The 19834-nt window shown below is 38.4% G+C and overlaps 2 protein-coding genes across 2 annotated transcripts in view; both read right to left on the bottom strand.

Moving 5' to 3' along the window:
• Window positions 1–11804, bottom strand: part of stox2b (storkhead box 2b) — a 65520-nt gene extending 53716 nt beyond the window's left edge. The window contains exon 1 of the mRNA XM_026919307.3: window positions 10847–11804. Within this exon, the coding sequence (XP_026775108.2) occupies window positions 10847–11174 (328 nt within the window). The 5' untranslated portion in view covers window positions 11175–11804. The remainder of the gene's footprint in view (window positions 1–10846) is intronic.
• A 1362-nt stretch (window positions 11805–13166) lies between these two features.
• The window catches only part of slc22a21 (solute carrier family 22 member 21), a 28894-nt gene continuing 22226 nt past the window's right edge, over window positions 13167–19834 (bottom strand). Inside the window, exons 11-12 of the mRNA XM_026919457.3 lie at window positions 17148–17283; window positions 13167–13825 (exon numbers count right to left, since the gene is read on the bottom strand). Of these exons, the coding sequence (XP_026775258.3) occupies window positions 13756–13825; window positions 17148–17283 (206 nt within the window). The 3' untranslated portion in view covers window positions 13167–13755. The remainder of the gene's footprint in view (window positions 13826–17147; window positions 17284–19834) is intronic.

Here is a 19834-nt window from a genome sequence, read left to right as displayed (position 1 = left end):
GTTCTCTTAAACTGGAAAACACATTATAAATTTTAAACAAATCTACCACAATAGAACAATACAACATTAGGAAAATTAACCACTTTAAATCAATAATCAAACCACAGTTATTGAAGAAACCACTGCTGAAGAACCTTGCATTGGATTAAAAATGCTAGCATTTACTTGCACAGTTGATAAAAGGCTTTTAACCAAAATGTCCAGTTTCTCCAGAAGCTTTGTGTGCTCCACTTTTCCTGGTGGGGGGGTGTGGTGGCAACAGGCTGATAAGGTCAACCCAGACTTATCTATCCCAAGCTCCAGATTCCAGCATCTCCTGGAGGATCCCCAGATGTTGCCAAGCCAACTCTCGGGTCTCGGGTATGCCCTGGGATCTCCGTCCAGTGGGACATGCTGGGATACAGCTTTAGACAAGTCAACCAGCGGGCACACTTGTAAGGTGCCTAAACCACCTTAACCGACTCTGCTCAAATCATATGAACAGTGGCTCTACTCCAAGGCTCTTCCAGTTACTACTCCAAGGCTTTAGCTTATTCTCTTCACCCTATCACAGAGAGTAAGCCCAGCAACCCCGTGGAAGAGCCTCATTTCTGCCACCTGTTCTTGAGAGCTTATTCTTTTGGTCACTACCCACAGATCGTGACCATAGATGAGGACAGGAAAGAAAGTCTGACAGTAAATAGCTTCAGAGTTTCCCAACTGCTCCTGCTTTATCACCACAGGCTAGTACAGCAACTGGAACACTGCTGCCGTTGGCCTTATCTGACCTGATCAGTCTCTCTTCTTTCCATCAATTGTGACTTTCAACTCTCACATAGCATGTGGCCATACACACCATCATCAGCTCACTCTAATCCTAACAGCCATGCTTCAGTGTTTGAACAGATCCGTTTTTACTAAATAATCACTGTGTATATGCATATACATATAGTCAGAAGGAAAGGTGACTCAGCATCAGGGAGATTCACTCTTAAGCTGAGAAGCAGATCATATTCACTGTTAAAGATTATTTATGGCACTTATCAAACAAGAGATTATTCACTAGTGCTGTGAGGATTACACAGCGGATCTTTCTGAGAAAAATGTGAAAGCCTCCTATGTGCACTAATTACTATTTAGTTTGCATCATGATGCGTTAAAATTTTTGAACAACATATATCAAGGAATACACTTTAAAAAATAAATAAATAAAAAAATCCCACAGTGGGATTCTGTGGTCATTTCTTAAATGACTGAAACCGAAATTGTTTTGACATAGTTAGTTGCCCAACTGGGAAAATATAACAGAAAATGTATTTTCAGTCTCCAAAGCTCTCTCTTCAACACCTAGATCTCACATTGACTGTGATCTGTGAGAAACATTTGACAAAAAGTGTAATCAATGCCATTCTACCAGCCAGATCTTTAATCATTCTGTAAAGCAGCTAGCTAGTTTTTTAGGTAGCTAACATTAGGGATTTTTACTAACCCTCAGAAGTTAGCTAGGTAGCTACAAGCTTTAAAAATGAAAAAAAATCACTCCCACCTTCTTTTACATTAAATAACTAGCATAATCACATCTATCAACTAGGAAACACCAACACAGTTTAGAAATTTAACTTTGAAAACCATGACAGAACCAGTATTTGAAGATTTCTGACATTATTGATAGTATTTGACATTCATAAGTCTTGTTTCAAGCACCTGGTTCAAACAGCTGTTTGTAAAACGCAAAAGCTTAAAAAAATATTGCCTGATGTATACCTGACAGAGTAATTTAGCACGTTTCACATTATTCTTCACATATTTAAGGTCTTTTCACATAATACTGATATTCCACTGATATTCCAGTGCACATTCCAGGGTCACTTGTTTTTTCCCCATGTTCATGTTGCTCAGCTTGGAGTTAAAAATGCCACAGTTACATTTAACCACAAAACAGGACACTGCTAGTGCAAAGGATGGAGAGAAGTGACAGCTAAAACCTAATGAAAGTTATGAAATGCACACCGACATCCACTTTATGAAGGTAATGAGCATCTCAGGTTTTTAGCTGGAAAATGGGGAGAAGCGTTTATGCTCTTATCAGGTTCCAATTTCAAAAACCTCTAGAACACATCTGACATCTTAATGAAATCAATTTTGCCTCCACATGCCCAGTGACAGTTATCCCCTATCACCACAGATCCTTCCCCTAAGGGAGCTCCTTTAGTGTTATTAACTCAACATCACCACTTGACAAGCTTAATAAACTTGAAACACCGCCGAATTAACATTCCTGTAGTGCTGCACAACTGATTGTGATCATGAGATTATTTCAGTTAATTCATCTGCAAAAGTTTAGCTAAAGATTGTTAGTGTTTTTTTTAAATCTGATGCATTAAATCAGACGTTTTACCATCATTAAAACATACTGAATCTTGGCTGGGTATTTATATAATAAGACATTTAGTCATATACACACACATTTTATATATATATATGGATAGATAGATATACATATACATACACACACAGTATATAATGTTCAGTGTGAAAGAAAAGATTGATAAAATAGAACTATTTTGTCTTTATGTAATTTTGTCTTAATGGACCGGACATTTACGATGATCATGATTTAAATTTCAAGCAAAATAACTGTGCTTATTATTTTAACTATTATCATGCTATATTCTGGCAAATTTTAACTTTCAATATGAATATTACAGCTTTAAATTACTGTTTTCTGCACTGAAATCACATACCAAATGAGACTATCACTGAAACTATTGTTTAAAAAAAAAAAAAAAAAAAAAAAAAAAAAACAATAATGTAAATAATATACTACATACAATATAATACGTATCTGGACATTTATACAAAAACGTGTACTTATGTAAAGCAGAAAAATAATCATATCCTGTCATTTCTCAGTTAAAAGGGCTACAAATGTGAATGTTACGGTTTAATTTTTACAAGGGTTTAAGTTTGATGCTTGATAATACAGGTTTTACATCTTACTGCAAGCCTGAATGAAGAGAAAGAGTCTGAGCTACTGCACGTGATGTGAATGGACAAAAAGACATGCTTTCAGTCCTGTGCAACTCTGCGCTCTAGTGGAGGAAAAAGAGATGAGCACCAAATACCTGAATATATGATAGCATATCCACTGCTGTTAGATTCTCAGTTAGTATCTCCAATAGGGCAAAGGTGTAAGCCTCCAGTCTGCACTACACAGATTACTTTTCCTGCTACAACACACCTGAGCCAGTTCATCCTCAATGGCTTGGTAATTAGTTCATGAAATGGAAGAAAACACAAGCAGACAAGGCACAATAACACTGAAAACATTAATCACAGGTATTTTGCCCAGCATTGACACCATGATTGTTCATTACAGGAAAATAAGTAACAAATAGCTCAGCCAAATAAAAAATGGTTCTCATCACACTTTATCATTTTAAAGCAACAGAAAACAGCCTTCTCTTCTGCTTTGCATGTTTTACAGTAAATGTACGTCGTGTCAGTTTAATCAAGTCAAGTCAAGTGGAGTTTATTACACCAACACACATTGTACACACACACACACACACACACGCACTACAGTGTAAACCCATAAGAGGATGGGTTCTCTGTTGAGTCTGGTTCCTCTCAAGGTTTCTTCCTATCACCATCTCAGGGAGTTTTTCCTTGCCACCGTCGCCCTGCTTGCTCATCAGAGACATCACACACACACACACTTCACTTTACTTTTGTTTGTGTAAAGCTGCTTTGAGACAATGATCTTTGTAAAAAAGCGCTATACAAATAAAAATGAATTGACTATACAAGTACGTAGTGAAATGAAACAACGTTTCTCCAGGACCAAGGTGCTACACAAGACAAACACAGAACAACACAGAACTACAAGGGACTACATAATTTATACAATAAAGTGCACAAGTGCAAACATGTGCAGACCGCACAAGACAGTACAAGACAGTACAGTGACTACTGGGACAGACAGTGAGCATAGTAAGTCCCAGTGCAGCGCCGACCAGTACACAGTTCTGTTTAAAGTGAACCTAGTGACAATAGTGCAAATATAGTGTAAACATAAGTGTAAACTTATGAGAACTCAAAAGAACACTTAGCCATGTTGACTAATTTAATTAATTACTTAACTAGTAATTAGTCTTTTAAATGCTAAATCACACAGAAAATGAATGAACAGTGAATAAAGGAACAAACAAATAATCAAATGCATGCAACTGGTTAAAACATAAAACCTGGAACTAACTATTTAACTAACTGCCTGACTAACTAACTCAACAAACAAACAAACAACAAATACAACTTAAATCAATAATTATATATTTGAATCAATTTATAACTAACTAAAATATAAATAAATAATTCTGACTGATTTTAAATTAGTGATTAAATATTACAATAAACAAAGAAACAAACAAAAAAAGCAACAGCCAATTAGGTAACATTGGCAAAGTTAAAAAAAAAAAAAAGTAAAAATTAAAAAAACACACACAGATACACACTACATATATATATATATATATATATATATATATATATATATATATATATATATATATATATATATATGCTTATTATTATTATCATTATTATTATATTAACAGAATCATCTTTGAGGTGTGAGGACATACCAGGTACTGCACATGGTAGAATACAGCAGAAAGAAATAGAAAAACACCCTAGTGAAAATAACATTAAGATACAAGCACAGGCCCCTTCAGTGTGTCTGCCAGATTAATATGTGGATCATGACATCATGTATTAGATCATCAGATTTAAAGAGCGCCACATCAGGCCAGATTGAGTTACTGCATGTCTGCACCAGAAGAGGGAGCGCTTTACAATACCACACACTGCTGTACAGTGAGCTGAGCCGGAGTTTATACGGATGAGCCATCCTAAGTGGATGGGATCAGAGGTAACTTCACCATGAATCACTGCATTGTCATGACTATTAGGGGAGGATCGATCACGTGACATCAACTCGGACAACCTCACTGATTTTTCGAAACCTGGAGGTAGAAGTGGGACCAAAATATCACATCGCTATATATGAAGACGTTCACAATACACAATATGCACCACAAATTTAGTTTTGCTAACAAGGCGCAAATAAAACAAAGAATGGAGCCACCTTCAGAGATGTTCAGAAAAGTATAAAACAAAGGAAAGGAAGAAAAAGTAAAGCTTTAACAAACCTAGGAAGATTTCCTTGCAGTTTATAACTGCAGTTATAAAAGCCGTAGGTTCAGCCTCATTTGCTACAGCTCAATGAAGGCCTGATGTGTTTGTTCACTTTTCTGGCCACAAGCTTCAGAATCTTAAAGGCTGCCGTATAGCTGGCTCCTTGCAATTCTCTGTATGCACAATTCTACACTAGCTTCCAGCAGAACCACAGCATTCTGATCACTGTCAAACAACAAGCTTTTCAGAGCAGGACATATTGGGAAAAAATCCACAGCAAGACATCTTTAATTTTTTTTTTTAATAATTAGCAGCTTGTAAACATGGTTGGTCATTTGCAAAAGCAGAAAGCTAGAATGTAAAGGCACTGACACATGACAGCACCGAAAAATGTATCATGCCATTAATCTTTTGCAATAGCAATATCACGCTGTCACATCACCCATCTTTGTAGCCACTTTATATTAAACACTTAAAGTCTGAGATTATTAGGTTCATTTATAGTGAGTAGGGGTGTGGTCTGGGGTGTGTCTATGCTGTGAAGGAGGAGTTTAGGGACGGGCCAGCGCTGTAAGGGCTAATCTGGCACACCTGAAACCTGCTTCCCGGCATGTATTTATGTGATTTATATTCTTTCTCCCTCCCTCTCTGGCAGTGATCTGTTGTGTGCGTGCGAGTGAGTGTGAGATGCCGGCAGAGACGAGACAGCATGGAACTGCAGAAGTACAGAGCAAGCTGAAAAGGAGATATTATGCATGTTTTTGTCTTAATTACATGACACACCAAGGGACACAAACAAAATTAATAAGCTTAACCTACTTAAAAAGCAGGTCCCCATTTATATTTTGGATCAGTATCAGGATTTTGAAGAATACTTGGAATAATAGTGAGTAAGCTCAGACATCAATATGGCATCATCAAGAACGGGAAAAAAAAAACGAGTTCAGTGTGAAGACTTCTGAAACTTCAAGTTTCTCATTAAATATGATTCACCGGTGACTAACAAGGAGCCATCTGATTAACACAGATTACAGCATCTGCATCTGAAACATATCTGAAAGCACAAGTCACAAGCCATCCACCTGGTTTCCTTCACAATAATCAACCCTATGAAGTAGTAACTGATGAAGCTTTACAGTTACATCATACATCAGATGCCTCTGCTAGAGATGAGGGATGGAGCAAGAACAGGGAGGAAGTGGTAAAAGTCAGGAAGAGACATGCCCTTAAGTGCAGGTGTCAAGTTAAAGTCGATTCAGCGCACAGGCTAAACGTCTTGTAATTTATGGTTCTGAAAGACTTTTTTTTTTTTTAACCAGATCTGAGACCTGCTTTGTGGAGTTTGTGTGGGATCAGCAGGACAAAAAAATATGTGATGTGTAACTGGAGGAAGATTTATGTGTAGCACATAGTGAAGAATTTCTCATTTTCTCTTTTCTTCTGCTCTGACCTGTACAGACACACACACACACACACACACACACACCTGAAACACAGCACTGCTGCAAATATGCAGGAGATGATGACACACACACCTCAGGGTACAACTAGGTCTGCACAGACACACACAGACACACACAGACACACACAGACACACACAGACACACACAGACACACACAAGCATGCAAAGTCACGTTTGTGGCAGCTCGTGTTGCAGAGGCACGCTGGCCAGAATAATGGCCCATTTATACTAGCCTAATCCTCACTCGGCTAAAAATACTTTGGAGGTTGTTACACTTTTTGATGTTAGAGAGTCCTTTAAAAAAAAAAAAAAAAAAAGCTCACTTTCAATCAATCCTGGTAATCCTCTTTAAAACACCTTGTGGCATTTTTTTTTATCCTGACCTTTTTTGGTTTTTTTTTTTTTTTAGTTTTTTTTGTACCTAAAACGCTTTGAAGCACTTAAAATGTGACCACTTACTAAATCCCCCTCCTGTCTCCCCGTCACTCGGTCTCTGAAGATCCATCAGTGTCAGGCTTGAGGCCTCCACAGCCACTAAGCCGAGCTTATCATATGACAAGGACACAATGGACTAGGAAACATCTCACTTTTTTGGACTCATAATGAGCTGACGTTAATTGTGTCAAATGAGGAATTTCACGGTAAGAAAAACAAACACGCAGAGAATGTCCCTGTCCATTAACGGAGGGAGGGAGACGTCCTCGCGGCAAAATGGGCTGCTCTTGTTCCGCAAGACAAGATAAACACAAAGACACTGATATGGCATTCCCACTCCTGCTTCAGAGTGACAGAGAGAGAAAGGAAAGATGAGATGAGATGAGAAAGAACATTGCCTGTAGAAACACTGCACACTGAAACCTGCTGAGATTTTACCAAATGTACCCATAATTGTTCTGCTGTGGCAGTGTGTCCACTGGCAGCTTGTGCTAATGTAATGGCTGATCTGAGACAATAAGTGGAGCTTAAGACCAGCAGGCTATAAACTGTACAACAAACTGTACCAGTGTTTCTGCTCTGATTGGTGTGAATAAAGGAGGAAAGAATCACTGCTATGAACAGATGCTAGAATGTTATGCTAGTATTTAAAAATAAAAATGCCAAGCCACAGCCACAAAACAATCAGTAACATGAGGCTAATACCAACCAGCCAGTCAATTCTGCTTAGTAATACAAGCTGAAGCCACGGTGTAGCACAAGCTGTGTATCAGCTAATACTTTACGGGGAAAAACTCCCAGTTTTAACATTTTAGGATTCGAGAGAGCATGGCACACCCTCTTGTTTTCTGTTAGTCCTGCTTTCAGATCGTTTTTGTCCGTTCATCTTTGAGCACCTTCTAATTATTTTGGTGCACATAGTGCATTTACACTCAGAAATTCAACACGTTGTATACAAATAAAGCTCAATTATGTAATAAAACTATAAAACTGCAGTCACAGACTACTAAGCAGAGAGAGTGAAGACTTTTTCAAAATGGCTGACGTCCTGAGAAAGAAGTAGGGCTGCACATAAAACTGTACGAAAATCACAATCTCGATGCATTTCTCAACACAACTGGATTCGCGAACAGTGTCGAATACATAAAACAGTGCCACTATTCCTCCGTATTTGTTGTGACCTATGAGATGTCGTACCATAGGCACGGCGAGTCTACAGAAGAAAAAGAGTGGAAACAACACGGGAAAGCTGTGACTCAATTCTAAAATGACACAAACACTTGCTTTTACTGAGAACTAACTAATTTGACCTGAACAAATGTCTAACGTTAGGTTCTGAAAATTTAATTCCTAAGCAGTAAACAAACGATGACTAAACATGAGGTGAGTGAGGCATGGCTGAACGCGCCATCTCCATCAGAACTTGCCAGTCATGCATTACACACAGAACATGTTTATCAAGTGTCTGGAGTCTCTTTCACCTGAAGAACAGAAACATCACCATGGCTAATTATTTAACCAGCTGTTAATATCGCTGGTTTATTTATTTTGAGATCGTTATTTTTTTTCCCCTCAGTATTTTGGTTAATTCAGTACGAATGTGACATAAAATCAGTAATTCAAGATGCGGTAAGCAATCATTCACAAACATCAGCTAGATAAATGGACCTACCACGCTGTTCTACAGCAATGGAAGAATTTAATAAATATGTATGTTCCTTACAAAATTATAGTCTGAAACCAAATTAATGACTGAAAATGCAAACATCCAGGTAGCAGATAATCAAGTAGCATAATGTATGATATTATATATATTATATACACACACACACACATTACATAGTAGCTCATAGTGCAGAATCAGTCTGTATTCTCTTTACAGCTAACCTGTAATGAAATGCTCTTTGACTTTTGTTGCTCACTGAGTAACTAGCATATCGATTTGTTGATGGAAAGAACAGCATTATTTAAAGTGCACTTAGGAAAAGAGTGCTTGGGATTCACAGAGCCTGGACAGGTAAAGCACTGCACAAGCGTTTCAGCTGCCTTAGTCGTAATCTTCTTTTTTAATAATACGTCCATATTTATAATATGTCCAACAATCATTATTAAAAAGATAAAACATCTGATACCTAAAACTTCAAAAAAAAAAAAAAAAAAAAAAAGCCATTATGGGAAGAACAGGAGCTGCCATGATGCTGGTTACTGAGAGATTTAATGTTTGTGTTGCGTGCAACTGCAGAACTCCAGATAAGAAGATCAACATTTATAAAACTCTACACGTCTATTGTTCAGAAACAATGGTAATTAAAGACCCTGGTGACGTAAAAAGGTTGTTCAGTATGTGTGTATCTGTGTGTGTATCTGTGTGTGTGTGTGTGTGTGTGTGTGTGTGTGTGTGTGTGTGTGCTGAGCAAATCTTCTGCTTGTACAATCACGAATATAATTTAAACAATCGTGCATTCGCACTATACGTAGTCCTGTGTACCTTGCTGCTGTATGATTTACAGATAATTCTCTCTTTTCAGGATGAACTTTCAGATTATTAAACATTTCCTCCTCCCTTTTAAATAAAATACTGTTTCTTTGTTGTTATGACAACCTGTGACTTGATCAATAGAAGAAAAACACATGTTCCTTCAACACCAATACAGCAGGATTGCTCAAGCAATCAGATTTTAACCGTTCACCAATATTCAGCTTCCTCACTTAAACATAATCCTGGTGGCTTTGGCTAAGTTAGCTATTTTATGGCTAAGGCTAGCGATATTGCTTGCTATTGACTCATTAAATCCTTCGCTTCTCAGTTTTATGTTTAAATTGTCTATTTCGATACATACTCTGGAAACATACTGGATTATTTATAATAGGATTTTTTTTATCCTGGTCAGGGTTGCGCTGTCTATCCTGGAAACACTGCACACAAGACAGGGACACACCCTGAATGGGATGTCAGTCCATTACAGGGCCTCACACACACACACACATTCACACTCCTACAAACCTAGAGGCTTCTTCATTCTTCATTCCACCTACTGGAATGTATTTTGGAAGTGGGAGGAAACCGGAGAACCCGGAGAAAACCCAAACATACACAGGGAGAACATGGGAAACTCTGTTTAGACAGGAACCAGAGCTCATGATCGAACCGGGGACCCTGGGGATCACTGTGGTGCGGCGAAATAATAATAATTACCATCTTAGCTGTTACTGTGCAGCCTTCGAATTCAATCTCCTCCTTATCAATCCACTATGGAGCTCTAGTTGACAACAGCACGCTTAAGGGCCACGCCTACTGATAACACCGCTACCTGCTGACCACGCCCCCGATAACACCGCTACCTGCTGACCACGCCCTCATAACAACCGCTACCTGCTGACCACGCCCCCGACAACACCGCTACCTACTGACCACGCCCCCGACCACGCCGCTGCCTGCCGACCACGCCCCCTGATAGCACTGCTACCTGAGGGCCACGCCCCCCGACAACAGCACGCTTAAGGGCCACGCCCCCCGACAACAAGCGAAAATTGTCAGGAAATGGATTTGTGGTTGTGAGAAATCCTCAGACGTTGCTGTGCTACACAATAAAGCATGTAAACAAAATGGTTGACAGAATACGGCTCTAAAGGCTGCATGAGGCGGCCTCATTTTCTCTCTCTCACACACACACACACACACACACACACAACGAAGCGTCAGTAAAATTGTGTGTTAAAAACAGCGCTGTGTGTGTGTGTGTGTGTGTGGAGGTGCACGGGGTGTTAATTACCGAGGTATTTGATGTCGAAGCCGCGCGGCGCTTTCAGTGATCTCCGGGTCCAGGCCTCGCGCAGCGCCTCCAGGTGCTCCTCTTTGCCCTGGATGAGCAGCACGTGCTCGTCCAGCCAGCCGAGGAAAAACGTCTCCGCGATGGCGTCGGCTACCATCTTGTTCCAGAAGTGCTCGGTGTTGAGCGCCTTGAACTCGGCGAACACCTCGTAGCCGGTGTGGTGGCGCGGCGGCTCGGCGCTCTCCGTCACACCGCGCGAGTCCGCAGGCGCGCGCCGCGACAGCACGATGGCCAGCGAGTGCGGCGCGAGCTGCAGGAACGGCTCCATTCTCCGGGCTGTGCGCTGATCACAACACACACATGGCTCGGATTTAAGGCGACTGTCTTGCTTTTTGTTCTTATTTTCTAAAGGATGATGATTATTCTTCGTATTATTTTTATTATTTTCACGCCGTTACCGAACAAAGAGCGGAGGAAAGAACGCTTAGTTCATCATATTTGATGTGCAGGCGCTGAGACATGGTTCTGCGTTTCTAAGCCTATTTCAGCGGGTTGCACCGAATCACTGGGGAAAACAGGCTAAATAAAGCGACGTGACGTGCTGTCGTTATTGCAGATAACGTTACGGTTCCGTCGTTTGATCTCATCCGTTTTCTCACCTTCAGCAGCATCATCCGCACGGACACCGTCAGCATATCAACATTAATCACCGTGAAGCGCGAGCTACACAACCCCCAGAGCAGAGAGCTACTTCCAAACAAATAAATGCAACACAGTCGAATGAGAGAGATAAATGTATATGTATTATTGTTGTTGTTCCGACGAGGACACGGACGCTCGCGCCGGTGCGTGCCTCTGCCTCCCTCCCGGTGAGTCACTTTAGCACCTAGGCGCGTGCGCTGTGCCAGCTGTTCGGCTCCGCGCGCCCCCTGTCTGCGGCGCAATGTCACTGCAACTCCTGCACTAAACACTGTGCATTAAAAAAAGAGAGGGGGGTGTGCAAGAGCTCACTTTCAGTGGTGCAGATTGTGCTACAAAAATAAAAGAAATAAGAACACAAAAAGCCAAAAAAAAAAAAAGTTTTTTTTTTAATAAACCTCTAATGCACAGCCTAATTTACAGCAATGTTTTAAAACCAGTGCCAATGAACTGAAGAAATATTCGCCACCATTTGCACTGTATTCATTCATCCATCTTCACTAAGCACTTTATCCTGGTCAGGGTGGCGGTGGGAAACAGGAATCCTGGGTGTGAGGTGCAAATACAAAGTGGGGTCCAAATGTCTGTGACTGCTAGTAAAACTAGTCAAAATGCTTCTATTTTGCATTTTTATTTTTTTGTAATTTTAATTCAACAATTTTCATTACAAATTATATTATTGACAACAACCTAAGTGAAAAGTAGAATCGTTGTAATATTTACATGAATTTCAGAGAGTTAGTATTTGGTACGTTCCCTTTTTGCTTTAATGACAGTGTGCACTCAAGCTGGCACGGACTCCACAAGTTTGTGCAAAACCTTATGATCCATTTTAGATCAGCTCCATCAGAGTATTGTCTGATCACATGCTTCATTAGAAGAGATCAGACACGAGGAAAATCTGATCTTTTGTATAAAGCAGTTAACATGGTCAATATCACACATTTGCTTACATTTAAATAGGGACCTAGAAATAGTGCAGAATCTTGAAAATAAAATATTCAAGAAATTGAACATTTACTTTCTGTGTTTTAAATATTTCAGAATTCTAAAACCTTCTGTTCATTTCTAATTTTAATTGAAAAAATCCCAGATTTTCAATGTGGTCTCAGACTTTTGGACCCCGATAGGGGTAATTTAGAGTGACCAATCCAGCTACCGTCATGTGTTTGGGAGGTGGGAGGAAACTGGGGAATCAGGAAGACACCCACATGGGCATGGGGAGAACACACACAGAAACTCCACACGGACAGGAACCCGAGCTCAGGATTGAACCTGGGAACCTGGAGCTGTGAGGATACGACACTACCCACTGCACCCACGTGCCACCTAGTGAAGTTTGAGTTTCTACTTAAGTTATTGGATTTCTTTTAAAAATGAATTTCAAACAACCTATTAGGGACAAGTCTTAATTTTCAATGCTGCCAGTCATGATACAAATGTTTTTGTAAAAACCTGATGTTGATGCCAAAAACATTATATTGATGTCTTTTTATCTTTGAAAGTCAGGGAGCCTTAGCCCTGCTAGCACATTTATCCTGGCCGCCCCACCTACATTAGCCTTGTAGCTCGAGCACAAAACTAAAGAAAAAAAAAAGAAGAAGTCAGACATCACAAGAAGTAGGAAACTGTAAATTTACTTTTCATCAGAATGTTCCTTTAAGTATTTACGGTCATACATAAAATCATTATTAGTATATCATTCTAAGGCCTTCTGATATTTATTACAGGAATATTAAACTCTGGACGCAGCAGGCTCAGGTAGTCAGAAGTCCTCTAGGTATATTTCTGTCAACACAAACTCGACCCTGAAGTAGTTAAACTCAGTCATTATGACACTATTATAGATCTCAGGGTATGACTTCATTTGTAGTATTGATTAATGTTATCAATGTGTCTATTTATGTAATCAGTGTTTCCACATGACACCAGCACAATAAAAATATATACACATACAAAAAAATGTTCGAATTATACTCTTTAAAAACATTTGCATAATTATATATGAATATATTTATAAATGTGCAAATCTGTGAACAAATGACTAAAACAGCTGACAAATCACTCTGCAATCTGACAAATAAAAATGCTGATAAAATAAAAAATTTTGATCAATGGTAGTGTAAACCTACTTAGTATACTACATGAAATGGCATTTGTATTAAGGTCAAGTATCAGAAAGTGCACGTTGCTGCACTGGGATTCTCAGATCACATCTTTGTTGCCAGACCCTCATGTGTTTTTTCTGTTCTCCGACGATTTCTACACCAGCCACAGCACCTTGGTAAGAACAAACAGGTTTATATCACAAACACTCACACATCACAGGTTTCAAATTAATGCACTCATTCTAATACATTATCATTTCTATAGTAACAGCACAATCACTGGCATTGTAAGGTATTGAAACTCCTCATAACCTAAACCTAATAATAAACAGAATATTGTTGATATGGGGGAGTGATCAGGACAGAGGACTTTGTGCATACCGCTGTTTCCATCACATGATGAGCTGGGATTTTTTTAATCTTATTAACTTCAAAAAGAGAGATAACAAATGGCTGGTGAGAGGAGGACTGTTTATAGCTGCTATAATGTAATAACAGGACCTAGCTCATTTGTCGACATTCCACAGCATTTTACATATATGTATGTATGTATATATATATATATATATATATATATATATATATATATATATATATATATGGATAGATAGAGAAAACATACAGTGTGTCATCCTTTAATAAATAAAACTTTGTTATCATTGGCAAATTGCTGCGATATAAGAAGAATAAATCTCTGCTTCGTTACACCACCCTGTTACTGATTTGCTTGCTCATCAGAGACGTTGCTTGCTCATCAGAGACGTCACACACACACACTTCACTTTACTTTTGTTTGTGTAAAGCTGCTTTGAGACAATGACCTTTGTAAAAAAGCGCTATACAAATAAAAATGAATTAAATTGAATTTACATTTTATATTTTCCTATTACATATATAAGGAATAACACATTACAGACCATTTGGTTATATGAAAAGAATCCACACCGGATTATTTTTGTATATGCGCACAGTCTGAAGTCTGTTATGTAAGGAATAACACGACACATAACATGGCTGTTATATGAAATAATGCACGCGTGTGATGCAGCACAATGTGCAAGTGGAGTGCCGCTACCCCTGGAAGTGTTATTTCACTTATACTACAGTGATTTGTCAATGATTTATTTTATTAACTCTTTTTACCAGAAGCCAAAAAATGAATTTGCGCCTGTTTTGGAGGTGCCCGTTTTCAGCATTGAGAATTTATTTGTGATGTCACACTCCGCAGTATTGGTTAATGGCTCATATGAGAGTAGACAATTTGCAGTTTTACCTAACCTATAGGTTTAAATGTTATAATTTTTTATTGTGGCAGTTGTATACAGTGTTTTACTCTCAAAAAAGCTTTAGTTGTGCTGTCTGTTTTATCTCTGTACCATGTTATTATGGAGAAGTGTGAATTGTTTGCCCAGCAGGGGGCTCACACTCCTCCTCTTTCCCATCACCCTGCTCACCAGCCGCTAAACACAGAGTCATGATACTCTACACACAGAAACCCAACAGCGTCCTGACTAATCTTATAACAGACTTGCTAGCCAAGCAGTCACCTGAGCTGTTTTGCATTAACGCAGTTTGTTTTTGTACTGCCAACATGATTTGATCATGTATATTCAAAACCCTGGAATAAAATTAAAAGCCAAGCAGTCACCTGAGCTCAGGATCAAACCCAAGGCCCTAAAGTTGTGCAACAGCAGTGTTGTCCACTACACTACCGTGTTATACCTGAATTCCTCAAGTTAATTAGTCAGTGTCAACATATTCCCATCTTTTCCGTGTAGCTCTTCCAACATCATTTGTGTTATAAACTGTTGATTGTGGTTGCGTCTATCATCTGCTATTTATAAATACTGTCTATCTGCATTTGTTTATGCCGTATACGTCTCTGATTCATCTGTTAATTTTCCCTCCCTACTATGAATCGATTGTTTGACTATTGACTCGTTTCACTCTTCTCCAGACTCGGGCTGGGCGGAGTCAACAAAATACTACTTATGACTTGTTTGTTAAATCTCTGATAACAAAGGCAAAACAGACTCGTGCTTAACTTCTTTAAATTGTTCCTTCTTTAAATTGTTTGTTATTCACTAACATTCATCGTTATCGGGAAACCCACCCCAGATAGCTACACTATAAACGCAGAGATTTTGAGATGAGAGGTGTAATTCCCCCTCCCCCATAACTACCATGTGATTTCAATCATTTTCAGTTTAACTGTCGTAAATGTATTTCATGGCAACGTTATTAATATGGAACGATGAATAAAAATTAAAGATTGTTTGACGGTAGGTTGTGCCTTAATTGATTAGGCTAAATAATAATAATAATATCATCATCGCTCCTACTGCTGTCTGACATCCACCTGAAATGCATGAGCAGCATCACATTTACCCATTTAACTTAATTAAATAAAACTGTCCCTCGAATAGGAAAAAGGCTGCTGTTCATTGGTTTAAACACTGAGATGAGTTTGTGCACACTGAACAATGAGATACACTTATATATATATATATATATATATATATATATATATATATATATATATGTATATAGAGATATACTTCATATGCACAAGTCAACATTGCACACTCACACATACAGATGTACATAGTCTATATTTCTATATACATAATCTATACTTCTACTTCTGTAACATAGTCTACACTTTATTATGTTTGTTTGTATGTATGTGTATGTCTGTTTTTATTTTTTATTTCTATATAGTTTCTGTTATCTTGGCATTCAATGTGGACAGCAAAGGAAGAATTTCATTGTTCAGGGAAACTTGGTTTCCTCACTGTGCACACGACAATAAACGCTTTGAATCTTGAATCTTGAATACTGCACATATACTATGCTACTATGCTACGGATCTGCTGTGAATTCTGGATAGTGTTAAAATGTTGTGCAGTAGTGTTTTTAAAGGCTTTTCACTATTACTTTTTCCGAGTTCATGCAGGCCAAATGAAACGAGACTGCGGGCCTTGTGTTTGACATGTGCCATAATGCATCTTCTTATGTTGTTAGCTTAACATTTTGGACTGTTAATGAATATTAAGCTGAAACATTGCCATACACAATATGAGTATTTTGCATTGCGATATTCAGGACGATATTTTGTCTCATACCTAACAATTATATTATTTTTTTCCTATAACAGCACACCTCATTGTGTGTTATGCCTTACCTAATATATTAACATATCTGTAACCAAACCAGAATCTATGTTTAGATTGTAAGTGAAGGTATTCTTCACCCAAATATGCTAATGTATATATGAAAATGAAGGAATCTAGCAGGAATCGGCTATCCTGATCTTTTTTGCCTGACATTTCCTTCCTTTGATATTTTCGTGTGAAGTTTAATAGGAGGTTTGATATGGATGTGGTTCTGGCACAGGACAGTTTTATTTTCTTCTGCAGGTAATAATTACAGCTAAAGAAGCTACACCTAAGGCTGACTGTGCTGATGTAGCAGTATAGCGAACAGAGACATACCAGTTTAGACTCTGTACTTGTGAGATGGCCTCGGGGAGGGGAATGCCTCGTGTCTCTGGCATCAGAATACTCAGCAGCCCAGCAATTAGCGTCAGCACTCCCATCAGAATATAGGGCAGAACCTGATCATAATGACCTGCAAAAAAAATAAAAAAAGTCAGCAATTTTAGTTTTGTTCATTTGCCAGATGCTTTTACCTTTAAAGACTTAAACATGAGGCAAAACTACAACCAGGAGAACTAAAGGAGATGACAATGAATAAAAAAAGACCTCTGGGGCTGAGTTTCTGCCAACACACAAACACACACACACACACACACACATACACACACAAATATACAAGAGGTTTGGAATAATTAGCAGTGCTCAGGAGAACTACAAAATCAAAACAATAATACAATATCAATATTACAATAAATAACATGACAACAGTCTGTATTCTTTAAACACTGTATCAAGTAGCTAAATGAATGTTAATATCCTTTTCAATTCAATGCAGTTCAATCTATTTGTAAAGCACTTTTATCAGTAGACATTGTCACAAAGCAGTTTTACAGAAAGCCAGATGTAGATTTAGGTCCCTAACGAGCAAACCAGAGGCCACAGAGACAAGAAATAACTCCCCGAGACGACATGAGGAAGACGTCTTAAGAGGAACAAGACTCAAAAGGGAATCCATCCTCTTCTGGGTGACTGTTAGTGGAATTATAAATCATTACTATTTCACAAATTGTATATTATAAAGTAAATCTGCATAGTAAATTCAAAGTTGACTGTGAATAAGTGACTTATGAGCACAAGACCATCTTTATGTTCACAGCAACAGTTCTTGAGTACAAATCTACAGTATCTAGGTGAGATTATCCACTGAAGCAAGGGTGAGATTTGGGCAAGAGCAAATGTTTAATGTATCCAAATGACAAAGACAGGAAGCTTCGAGCAGAAGTAGAGCGTCAGGATGAATCATGGAGGTCAGGAGGGAGACAGGAGCCACAGCAGTAGTACCTTCTCAACCAGCTTCATGAGGAGCTTCACCAAGGAGGAGCTTCCCAAATAGGTCGTGCTCCTCTCTCAACACCTCCTATAGAAGTTCTAAATGAAAACTACTCATGCCACAGTATTGATCAAATACTGGAAGAATATTAAGAGGTTAATGCTGGAGATGATGCGGTGAAACAAATGCACACCACTATCATATTTTTCAGAGTTGTGCAGGGATACAGTCTTTTTGGAAATATATATTAGTGTGTTAAAGCATTATGTGTTCAGTTTCAGATTCAGATTTCTTGAACTTAGGTCACACACCTCCATGTGTAGAGGCAGTAAAGGATTGAGTTCACAACTCTAATTCAGTCAGATTGTTTCCTACTTTAAGCTGCACATGAGAAGTATGTCTTGTGAATTGTACTGTATAGCTACCCTTATACAGATTTTTTTTTTTTTTTAAATACTACACTGTATTTTTCTTCTAGGTTGACATTTCCTAATAAAAAGCAGAAAAAGCATTAGCCATGAGTAGGTTGAAACATATAGTCAATGAACATGTATTGTAATTTGTTAAGCTTTGACGAAAGAAAGAAAGAAAGAAAGAAAACCACTTGTTTGGGCAAATAACTGAATTTCAAATTATTATAATCCAGTGTTCCTGCCTTGCACCCAGTGTTTCTGGGATTGACTCTGAATTCAATGCAACAGGATCAGGATAAAGCACTTACTGAAGATGAATGAATGAATAAATGAATGAATAAATGAATGAATGGATGGATGTAATCTAGTGTGTCTAAAGGTTGGACTGGTAATGTATGTTCTTGTCAGTTGGTTGGAGCTGCCTTTTTTTTTTGTTTGACGTCGATGTAAAGGTAATGTAAGCGTAAGAACCAAAAAGGTCAGAGATTTCTCGTACAACACTTTAAAAAAAATGTATAAACCAAGGATTAACCCTCTAATACTCAGACCTGAATTAAATTTGGTCTCAGTCGTATGTCACGTCTAATATAAGAGTCTGCCGAAATGATAATAAATGCTAGAGTTACAAATGCTCTAAGCAGCCAGGGCATTTTGAGCACATGACAACATACAGATACACTAACCGATGGAGATGTAAACGATACACACTCCTAATGCATTACCTCATGATCCCTGAACCTCACAGTGAGTGAGCTGAATGTGAAATGTGCTTCCTTCTGTTCAAAAAGACATCTCAAGTAACCACTAAGTGCCGTGTGTCATGTTAGATGAAATCTTAGACTTCTGTGTATTTAAATACCAAGGAGATAGAAACCCATCATAGTTTTGACGTACACTGGGGTGTAATTATAAACTTACTACAGGTAAAATCTGCTCAGAGTGCTAACAATGATTTGATTGATGATTTTCAGTAGTAAATAATGCCCAGTCATGGTTTTTAATTGGCTGAAATCTGAAATATCACATGTCTGTGGTGATTCCTCACTGAAAAAGCTCTTATATCTTATAATCAGAGAGTTTTATGTTCAGATTATAATTCGATTTATGTGAAAACGGGAAGTTTTGCTCTAAGACAGAGAGATTGTGTAAAAAGAACAAAAATTTTTTGTCAGCCTTTGTGGGAAACTGGTATAAAGACATTATCCACTCCATATTTCCAATCTTTGCAACATATATTCAAGTCAAGTCGAGCTTTATTGTCATTCTGCTACGTGTGGACA

The sequence above is a fragment of the Pangasianodon hypophthalmus genome, chromosome 9 (assembly GCF_027358585.1).
Source record: "Pangasianodon hypophthalmus isolate fPanHyp1 chromosome 9, fPanHyp1.pri, whole genome shotgun sequence".
In the NCBI taxonomy this organism is placed as follows: Eukaryota; Metazoa; Chordata; class Actinopteri; order Siluriformes; family Pangasiidae; genus Pangasianodon; species Pangasianodon hypophthalmus.
This window is presented reverse-complemented; position numbering and strand designations above follow the sequence as displayed.